The 11,585-nt window shown below is 40.8% G+C and overlaps 1 protein-coding gene across 1 annotated transcript; it reads left to right on the forward strand.

Annotated features, from left to right (window-relative positions):
• The first annotated feature begins 4,042 nt into the window (after nt 1-4,042).
• lbx2 (ladybird homeobox 2) lies at nt 4,043-6,730 on the forward strand. Its single transcript, XM_047584451.1, has 2 exons — nt 4,043-4,805; nt 5,507-6,730. The coding sequence occupies exons 1-2, from the start codon at nt 4,481-4,483 to the stop codon at nt 5,968-5,970; spliced, it is 789 nt and encodes a 262-aa protein (XP_047440407.1). The 5' UTR covers nt 4,043-4,480; the 3' UTR covers nt 5,971-6,730.
• Nucleotides 6,731-11,585: the final 4,855 nt, after the last annotated feature.

The raw sequence follows: 11,585 nt of genomic DNA on the forward strand, positions 1-11,585 counted from the left end.
TGTCAGTTGAGGAGAGTAAGTTTGAGTGAGTGTTACTCTAAAGATTGAATGTTGAAGAATTTTAAGGCCTCAAAATCAATGACAAAGGACTTAATCTGATCTGAAATCTCACTGTCATTATCTCCATCATCAGTAGCAGGATGAGTATTATTTATTATAATAAAATCATGTCTGTGTTGAGATATTCAATCAACAGGAGCTTCTGATATAACACATCAACCAAAGAAAATAAAAAAACTAAAAACCTATGCGCAGTGACAGAATGAAAGCCTGAGGATAAATGATGTAATGCAGTGTCTTAGATGGAGGCCTCTGTAATGAGAACTAACCAATGACAACCGAAGACGTCACTGCGCGGAGGACGCATCACCTCCAGACGGATTGGAGCTGAACACCTGTGCGCCTCCGCCGGGCGAGCAAATTGCAGCGGCGCGTTCGAGGACTGTCAGGACAGAACACACTCCACGCGTACGACCTCGTGACGTGATGGCGGGCCTGATAAAAGACGCACACACCTGCAGGACAGCACAGGTGTGATGATGGGGACTGTTTTAAGGACGCCGTGCCATCACCATTACGCACGAAAATTAAAGCTGCTATTAGCTTTTTTTATTATTATTATTATTTCTTAGTTGGCCCAAGACAGCATAATTTTACTTTTGTATTTATTTTTAAGCAAATAGTCTAAACGGTTATTCATTTTTGGATTTATTAATATTCTATGAAATTACTTGAATATTTAGAGGACAAAAGCGAACCAATCAATTTGGTATCAGAGCTTCTTTTGGAGCCTCATCAACAGCCGCCTTCATGGGGCTCTTCAGTGAGCCGCTCAGCGTGTTTTACAGTGGAAACAGCCCGGTTAAGAATGGAAACAAACACACCCACAGCGCCCCGAGCAGCCCTCTCCTGTATCATGTTATACTGAGAGGCGTTTACAGCTGTTTTCTTTCATAATACAGGACGACACACTGCGCTATGAGAGCTGCCTCTTTAAAACAGCAGCGGAGACAGACACGGCCTTCACAAACATAAATGACTCACGAAATGATGATCTAAAAATATATCAGTAGTATTGCAAATATTTCGTGGTCCCCAGTGTGTTGTGACCCCATGTTATTTATTTTTATCACCATAAATACGTGTACATAGACTGTATTTATGTGGCTATTTGAAGACTATTGATGGTTTTCTATTGTGGGGTAAAATACCTAAGGTGTTTTTTCTATATATATATGATGGTATATAAATGTTTCGAATGTTCCTTCATTAACAGCAATAAAATGTCGTATTAAAGGTTGATTTTAATTATTTTTTCGAAAGAGAATTTTTAATTTAATATAGAAAAATGAAGGATTTTGCAACCTGGGCAACAATACTTGGATCTAAAATTGCTTCCCCGCATATTTTTTTATTACAAAACTATAAAATGTTACTTTTACGCTGTGAGCTGCGTTATCAAAATCGGAATAAATGCAATAAAAAAAATTGTCCACTTCAAAAACGTTTTTATTTTCCTGCGCGTAACACAAAAGTCCATGCGCTGGAGACGCATGGCGCGTTGCACTGGGGATTAATTAGCGTAACAAATAACATTTTCAGGATTATGTGCAGTTGCTGCGTTTGTCATCACCTTCTCCGGGTCTCAGTTGGATGCTGAATCGGATACTTTAAGCATTCCCCGATATTCGCTCCGCGCCGCAGTGAATTAATTTGGTGATTAATGACAGAAAAGGCAGGCCATCGCCGGGTGGGAGTTTTCCCACTGCTTTTGATTTTTTTTTTTTTTATCGAGCTCGCAGGTGACACAAACATTGCACTTTAGGCCCTGCTGGTTATTAACAGGAGCCTGTGATTTTTAAATGTAAGAATCAAGCATGAAAACCCGTGCTACTGTTCGATGAATCTCTCCTCGGAAAAAGAAAAGTCTGCTGACATTCATTCTGAGGTGTAACGCACTGTATTGTTGAGCAAAAAGCCCGGTACCGATAGGAGGTAAAATCGGAGCAAATCATCCAATTAAAGCCCTCAAGAGCTGATGATTGATGATGTCAGCTGCCCTGCTTCTAATTAACGTTTAAATTAAGCCAAAGGAGGAAAAAAAAAAAACTTTCGGACCAGCATCTCTTCAGACCTTAAAGCCCAGTGAACCGCTGTTTTAAGGTTAATGATCTCCAGCAGGTCCGGAAGGTCTGCAGAGCATTTCTATCCTTTTAAAGGTGTGAAACTGCACTTAAAACTAAGGTTTTGCCTCCATCTCATTACATCTCATTGGATACAGGATGACACAAGCCTGCGAAGACAGTATTTAAAAATGGAATACAAATATCCATAGCTAAAATAATATTTATCCACTATTAAGTAAGATTTACAGAGAAATGTGAGTTGAACAAAAATATCTATTGTTTAGTTATTTCTATAAAATAACACATTTTTGAAATAGCAAACCCTTTCAAAAAATGAAATCGTGTAGGCCCACTTCTACGTATTTAAATTTAAATCTCATTTTAAATCCAAGTGCGAAGGTGTCACGTTAACTCAGCTTCATTCTGATATTAACATCTTTCCTCCCATATATATATATATATCTATATGCACACTTTTTTCTTTTTTTTTTGCAAAACCATACACGTTTAAGTCCAGATTCCCTAACTAAATTGATGCCCGTAAACTCCAACTCGTTATGGAGAAATATGTATAAAGCAGCCATAAAGGCTGGACCTCCAGGGCGGATAATAGAATTTCCTGCTGTGTTATAGCTCCGTCCCTTACACCAATGTCACCATATGCTCCCGTTGGCACAGGACTCTCTGTAGAGGCTTCCTGGGCGGCGGGCTTTTTACGCACGCAGGAGTCAGTAAAAATATGATAGTGCTTTTAAAAAAAAAAAAAAAAAACCTGCATTTGTTTTATTCAGCCTCTGGCAGTTATCAGCAGGTGGTACGCAGACTGGGATTCAGCAGCTAAAATATAGAAACTCTTCCTCCAGTTGGTGCAAAGTAATGTCTATTTATTGCTGGGTTTTACTCGATGTGATGATACTTTAATCAAAACAGGACGATGCTATATTTAAATTGCAAAACGCACGTTTCACTCTGCAAATAGATCGTTTATGGTCTCTGCAAAGCTTTCAACTAAATGTGCTGTATTTGACAAGCCTTAAATAAAGCAAAGGCACTTTCCCCTGCATAGACGTACCTGCTGCTCTCCCGGGCGTCCCAGTCGTCCCCCGTTCACTCTCCCTATCCGTTTTTTTCTCTTTACATCCTAAACCTCCGTCAGTAAAATTCACATTCTCCGTCCTCAGACTATAAGCCCTGGCACGGCGTCACCTTTATTATTCGCCCTGTTTCACGCTACCGCATTAAATTACACCGGAACCCTGGCTTTCACCTGCGGGGACATATATTGGAGCAGCGTGACAAACAGTAAGCTACCAGGGGACGAACAAAAAAAAAAAAAAAAAAAAAAAAAAAAATGAATTAAAAAATAATAATAAAAATACGATATTTCTATTCTTTTTTTCCTAAAATATTTTCCTGCTTCGTTATCAAAACAGATTTTTCTCTATTTAAGCTTTCGGGTGTTTATTAAACTGATTAAAATATGCACGACTCTTCCTACACGCTTTTATTTCCGGATTAGAAATCGCCCATCGCTTTGCATGGTAACATGAACAGCTTCTGATTACTTGCATTTTAATATAATTTAAACATGTGGTCTCCAAATGTCCTCGTAGTCGTTTTTAAGCCAAATGCCGGTGCAACACTCCGCCTAATGTGCGCCTTACAAAAAACTGTGCGTAATTACGCACGAATGTGACTAAATAAATATCAAGGCTGGAGGCCGTTGCTGGCTTGGTGTTCTTCCAAACTTTCCATAATGCAAAGATGCTGGTGGCGGTATTTTAATAGCCATCAACTCTCCCTTTCAAGAATAATACACCAGCAGAGGGAAACAGATGCATAAACATTTCGGGGCATCTTTCTCCTCGGGAGCAACAGACTCCTCCTATCCCCCACGTCCAATTAGTTATTATGGTCCGGCCCTTTAAGACGCAGCGGCGGGTCAGCAAGTAGTGTAGTGTTTCTCTAATTGAACTTCGCCCAATCAACAATAACTCGTTAGCAGTCGCTTTCTTTTTCTAGGTGCCCGAGGAAGCTTTTTTCCCCTTGCAGGGATTCGCCCCCCTCCAGTCTGTTACTTTCTAAAGATCTACATGGAGCTTGGCAAAGGAACCGCGGCTCTCTGAGGGGAATACAGTCCGGCTGCCTTTACATCTACGCCCGAAGCATGGTTATTTTGGAGGAAAGCTCTCAGGCGAGCTAAGTTGCAGCATTCGGCTTCAAGTGTCAAAATATTGTGGAGGGCTACGAGAACGCTGAGAGGAAGAGGGGGAGACTTTTGGACGCTTTTCATCGACCATTTGAATGAAATAATCAACTTTTCCTGAAAGCAGCGGCGATTCTTCGGGACTGCGATGACCTCCAGTAAAGACATGAAGGCAGGTTCTGTGTTGCAGTCCAGCGGCGAGGAGAGGAGACGGGCTCCCTTGGATCAGCTCCCGCCGCCGGCCAACTCCAACAAACCGCTAACGCCGTTCAGTATTGAGGATATCCTTAACAAACCCTCGGTCAAAAAGTCGGTGGCTAGTATCTGCCCGCCGAGAGTGCTGGAGAAAGTGACGGGCTCTAACTCGGCGAGGAACGGGATCACCACTCCGTCGTCGCCGCTGTGCGCGCTGGAGGAGCTGGCCAGCAAAACGTTCAAGGGTCTGGAAGTCAGCGTTATCCAAGCAGCAGAAGGTAAACACTCTCCTGAGCAAAGCATGAACTTTAAGGAGGGCAGAATAAGTAATGAACGCATTTATTGTGAGATTTACTGCTGGGATCACAGCTAGCTGGAGTTGTTTTGACTTTAAATGTGGGCGTGCTGGGGCAGCTGTGTGGGAATGTGTGTGGAAACTAAGAAAGGGAAAAGCAAATTGGACATTTACGCGTGAAAATGTGCGTGTATATGATGTGTAAACTACTACTACAGTGGTATGTGTGCTGTCAAAAGTCTACCAGCCATCACAGCTTACCTGCACGTAGAGCAATGTTGGATAAAATGGATTAACTTAGAAATAAACATAGTACTAAATGACTAAATAATTTAACCTCATCCGGCAACAGACTCCTGTTGAATTGCAAAATATGTGACCATTTTAGTTGGTTACATATTTTCAGCTATTTTGTGCATAATTACTTTTTATTTCATACTATTGATAATTTTCAGTAAAGCTAAGTGGGATCCGGAAGAGGCTGTTGGTTCGTGTGATTTAAAATACGAAGTTAAATACACTGATTGGCTTTAAGGAAATTGACAGATGCAAGAATGTGAGCTAAGTTGAGGCTTTTCTTCCCCCTGCAGTGCTCTCTGTTGCTGTTACGGTTTGTGGAGACAGTGACCCCGTTTCGTTTTTTTTTTCTTTCTCACACATATTTTCTTCTCGAACCCCTCCAAGGTCGCGAACACGTAAACGCATTCGGGCAGAGGCAGACGTCGAAGAAGAGGAGAAAGTCGCGGACGGCCTTCACGAACCACCAGATTTACGAACTGGAGAAGAGGTTTTTGTACCAGAAGTACCTTTCTCCGGCCGACCGTGACCAAATCGCGCAGCAGCTGGGACTCTCCAACGCGCAGGTCATCACCTGGTTTCAGAACCGCAGGGCCAAACTCAAGAGGGACCTGGAGGAGATGAAAGCGGACGTGGAGTCGCTAAAGAAAATCACCCCACAGACCCTGCAGAAGCTCGTCACCATGGAAAACATTGACGATGCCCAGGGCGGGGGCCCCGAGGCCAGATCGCCCAGTATCTCCCCGACCTCTCAAGGACACCGAGCGTTCCCACAGTCCCCCTCCTCGTCAAGAGACCAAACCACGGATGAATTCTCGGAGGACGACGAGGAAATCGAGGTGGACGATTGACAGTCACTGGGCCTGTGATTTTCATAAGCAACAACAACAACAACAACAAAAGAATATTAAAAAAAAAAAAAAAAAAAAAAAAAAATGGGACATTTTTCTTCCCAAACTTTTGCACGGATATTGACAAAAGGAGAGTATATACATATATTAACATTTCAGGAAAGTTTTTTTTCCTCCTGTTTTTATTTTTCGCCTCCATTTTAATTTATTATTCGGACTTGTAAAGCCCTCCAAGTCTGTCGTTTAGGTTTCCACCCCAATGCTTGAGGAATATCTGATTTCCTTGCAGACAGACATAACTGTTAAGGTACAGGAAGACTGAAAATTGTGCAAACATTTTATTACACATTTTAATATTTCACGTCTGGTTTTTAAGGGGGGATGGAAAAAGTTGTGCAATCATTTCTCTTATTCGTATTCTTCTGTTAAAAGGAACCAGATCTGCCAAATATTTAAACCATGCCCCTCTCTCTCTCTCTTTTTAATTTTTATTTTTTTTTGGAAACATACACATCCCGGGGTCAATGTGTCACTCCATCCCACCTTAAGACTTGCTTTGTCCCACTAAGAAAGAGGTCTCTCTGCAGAGCATGCAGGCCTATTCGCAGCGCAGAGAAGGCTTCACTATTGTAGTGTCGACTGCGAGCTTTGACGCGCTCTGAGTTCTGTATATAGATCAAACATCCTATGCGATAATTTTATTGTAACATTCTATTTAATCAGCATCTATGTAAATAAAGGTTATATGATATTTCAAGGAGCTTCCGGCGCAACTGGATGTGTGACTGTGCAGAATATTATAGCAAATCCTAAATTAAATATTGTAATCAGGGGGTTTTAATGACTATGGGAGTGTGATTTAAAATTTAAGGGAGTAATAGGAGTAGTAGTAATAATAATAATAATAATAATAATGGTGTGAGGGTTAGAAATAAACTCAACGCATTCTAAGAATCTATAGGAATGCTATATGAGGATAAAGACGTATTACACAAATAACCAATAGATTTGTCCTTAGAAATAAAGAAATCAGATAAATATTCAGCCTAAAGCTGCTTTGCTTGGTAATAAATGGCCCCTTTTGAATAATTGACCCCTGCTTTCATCCCTGAAGTGCCATGACTTCAATTAGCAGCCGTCCACTGCCTTTATTCCCATTCTTTCGCTCGGCTTTGAATACATCTTGTCACAAGAAGGTCCCGGTCTGGCTGCGGTGTTAAGAAAAGGCTGCCTCCACCCCTGCGCCATATGTTTTCTTCACCCCCGTCCATGAATCGTCTTTAACACAACTAGTCGACATGATTGATTAGGTTAACCCGCCTTTGCCTTACATAAAAAACAGCTTCCACCGAGCCGTGGGCAATAATGGCACGCATCTGCCACTCTCGAGCCGGGTTTGTTTGGAAAGAGAGCGGAGGAAAGAAAAGTCTCCCATGAATAGCAAATGGGTTAGTGTGAGGATCCTAATGAATAAACCTCAATGGGAGGCAGTGGAAATGCTACGTGCTGCTGCTGCTGCTGCTGCTGCTGGCCGACCATTTGCAACAGTTTTGTAACGGGATCAAAAGTTTGGGGTGTGTGTGTGTATAAGTGTGTGGTGTTTGTGAGGGAGGGGAGGTGGGTGTTATTGTAGTTGTTTTAGTGACAGACTGTTATTTATACTAAAAAAAGAAACGCTTCAGTGTAAACCGGTCTTTTACGCACACAATTACGCACAGCGATCGGGGGTTTTATCGAGACAGTGACAGCTAATTTTATGCCTTTATTTCGAGATCACACACAGTGTGCATCATCTGGGACGCAACATTAATTCATGTTGGAAATAATGTAGTTGTTTGAGGATCTGAGGGAGAGAAAAATATTTTTATTTATATATATAAATATATATATTTAGCTTTTCTGGCGTTAACGTCGATTTAGGGGAGAATCTTTTGAATTTTAAAATGTAGTTAGATTCCTAAAATACAACCTTATTTGCCAAGTGGATAAAAATGTAATAAGAATTTTCTATATTGTGCGTTAAGTATCAAAACGCATTGCATTCAGATGGAATCAAAACCAGTGTGCTAAAAAAAAAAAAATCTAAAAAAAAAAAGGGGGAGACTAAAAAGAAATTAAAGGGCTTGTTAGGACCGATTTTTTTTTTGTATTTTCTTCCTGGGGTGGGTAGAAAAACAGAGCAGACTGGCAAACACAAAAGAAGCAATCGGGTGGAATAGTGGAGGTTGAAAAGTCAAGTAGGCCTTTTATTATGGAGACACTCAGCGCAGGCAGGAACAGCGGAGCTTTAATTGAAAGTCCGGATATAACTGTAATGTCTTATTTAGAAAAAAAAAAGGTCCTTTTTATTTGGAGAAGCACATAAAAAAATCCAAATTGTACAAAGCCCAATAACATTTTTATCCCTTTACCTATATATATATATAAAAAAAAAAAAAATCTGTGTTTAATTTATTCACTGCTTAACCCCAACTACACGGATTCACTATTAAAATGTTACCTATTATTTTTAATATGACATTTTCCTCAACATGGTTTTAAAACTCAGTTAGTGCTAAATCTAGTGACACGGGTGACACCTTCCTCTACATATCTTCAGTCTTGTGGCCCACATTAATACTTTTTATTTATTTATTTATTTTGCCCAGTGTGTGTGTGCTATAAATGAGAAAATAAAGTCCGCGGGAAACAAGCTCCAATCTAACAGAGACCCGAAAACATTTTGGCCTAAAGGTCACAGCTTTAGGGGATTATCGTTTCTTCAACACAAGAGTGCCCTGAAGGGACATGCTCAGGGTTTAGAAGTGTGTCATATATGCATGAGTGTGTGTGTGTGTGTTGGTGACTGGTGTGCAGCTTGTTATTATTACTATTATTATTATTATTATTATTTATTCAGAAGCATGGCTGCACGAGAGCGATTTTGGAAAAAGCCAAAGGTTCATATAAAGGTTCAGATGTGATTGGAAAACGATAAAAAAAATAATATTCCATTCAAACAGACAGAAACTGGTTTTGGTAAATAAGAAAATTCAGCCCAATAATCAGTTTTTAGTTTTTATATTTTTACTCCCGGTTACTGACCTCTGCGCTGAAATTGAACACAGTTCTGCCCTTTATAAAGATAAAATCTTCTTCTACGTGAAATCTAAACTCCCAATCTAACAGCTGACCTTTAAGTTGCATGATGTTTGTCTTAATATAGCACGGAAACCACATACAAGATAGATGCTATCTACATAATCTCATCCAAATGTTCATAAAAATAAAAATAAAGATTCATAGAGGACATTCAATAATTAGGAGTAATTCCTTAAGGAGAAATGTCCACTCCAGCCCAGTAAAGTGCTGCTAAATAGTGCGACTGTGGCACCAGATTCTACTTAGAAAGAATAGAGACAAGAATAAGTTACAAAGCTTGTACGTCTTATCAGCCCGTGTCAAGTTATCAAGAGTCTTTCCTCTCACTCTGGACAAGATCACGCATATCAGAGCTGTCTTGATGCCTGAAAAAGCACCAAGTGTGCCACCTAGTGCTGAGCTGGGAGGACTGTCTGTGCACACAGGGAAAAAGAGGGGGAAAAAAAAAAGAATGATGAGTGACATTCTGCAAAGATAAAGAGGCTGTGGGAGCAGATGGAAACAACACGCTCGGTTTTGTATTTGATTTAAAAGCTACAACAGATCCTCACGCGGCAGCCATCCACCAGACTTTTCTGCCCGAGCTTCTGAAACATGGAACGACGTATAAATACAGTCGTGTTTCACAAAGTTTCAGCTCAGCAGAGTTCGCGATCCGTCCCAATAAAGAGGCACCGCTCTGATTTTACGCATGGAGAGTCGGCTTATGACAAGAAGTATTTCTAAGGGAGCTCTTTATGGTCCAGAAACGTGATGAAAGTTATTTCCAGCTGGGCTCGCAGACCACACATTCGTAACAGAAAGACGCAGAGGCTTGATTGATATTGTTGCTTAGAAGGCACATGTAGTGGTAAATACTAGAGCTGCATTATGGAAAGACTCAGGATCCATCGTGTGTTTGGCTCGGGTCAGGACGTCCCAACCTCTGCAGCAGCAACAGCCAATCTTTCCACCTTTTTGCATTTTAAATCTGTTTTGCATGCTACCACACTTTATGGAGATGTAATCAATTCAATTCAATGCCTAAAATCAAGTGGCTGTATAATGAAATGAAACTGAACACCTTTTTTTTTTCTCCCCAGCAAAAAGTTGGTACAAATTTCAAATTTGTATAAACTAAAAAACACTTAGGTTGCGTTAAAGACACACAACGAAATTGCTACGAGCTTCCACAGCTGATCTCAAATAGCCCGTGTGGAGAAGGGATTATCCCGAACACAACATTACAAACTATCTGTGACACGTTTTCTGAGAACCGCCGACGAGGGGAGGGATGCAAGACATTTCGGAGGCACTTAATATTGCTCGGATTACAGCAACGTCAATTACAGGAGTGGAAAGGACATGACACAGCTGTAAATCTAGATCGAACAGGTTTACGGGCGTCTCCGAGGCAGGACCCCGAGAGATGAAGCGGGCAACATGGTTGAGATAGGAGACACACGACACTGCTGGTCCTGAGATTCTCGAGTTAGTTCAAGAAAAAAAAGAAAAACACATAATCTCCGCTTGATGCCAGGGGGCTTGTATGGCATTAAAAAGAGGATTACTTAAAAGGATCACATTGCTCAATATGTTTGGTGTGAACAAAACACTACATTACATCGTACGTCAGACTAAGCTGCCGGTGGAAACATCTCTGCAACACGCCCAGAAAACCTGGGGATGTTGAAACTTGAACGGGTGCAGCAAAGTAGAAAGAATCCTGCAAGAAAACCTGCAGCAATCTGGAAGGAAATGAAATTCATTTCAACAATGCATCTGAACCAAACATGACGCTATAGGCAAACTGAATTATTTCAGTGCACTATAATGAGAAAATAAGCTGGGATCTCACTACGAGCTCCAGCAGAGACCTTAAAACTACCTTTTCCTCGGTCCCCACGCAACCTGACAGAGCCCGAGCAGGTTTGTAAAGAAGGAGGAAGAAATATAAAGCGTCCAGACGGAGAAAAGTCCACAAAAACAAATCACAAAGTTGAACTGCTTTTGCAAAGAGTCGCTGTAAGACAATAAAATGTGAAGAACTTCAACAACTCTATGATGAAACACGTGAATTAGCAGCACTGAACCTGACCCAGAGGAGAGAGGTCATGACCTGGTATTAAACTTTAAAAATACACTGGAAGTTATAACGTAAAGGAGCTGGAAAAACTGAGATATGTTAACTTGTACTTGTTACTGTATATCCATTTTATGACAAGCAAACCCCCCATAATTGATTATTTAAGTTAACTGCTCCTCTTGCGAATGGAATATCACATTCACAAGAAGGAACAACGTGAAAACATGATGCAGCTGTAGCAGAAACACACGCAAAAAATAAATAAGTTAGACTGGAGTAAAACTGCAACGAGCACCAAAGTGGAGACCAAGAGCCAACGCGAATTTGAGGATGATACGTTCATATTGAACCGAGTTGTTTATGCAAATCTTTCATTGACCAAAACACCTCATCAGTAAAACAAAACTGG

This window comes from Mugil cephalus, chromosome 5 (genome assembly GCF_022458985.1).
Source record: "Mugil cephalus isolate CIBA_MC_2020 chromosome 5, CIBA_Mcephalus_1.1, whole genome shotgun sequence".
Taxonomy (NCBI): Eukaryota; Metazoa; Chordata; class Actinopteri; order Mugiliformes; family Mugilidae; genus Mugil; species Mugil cephalus.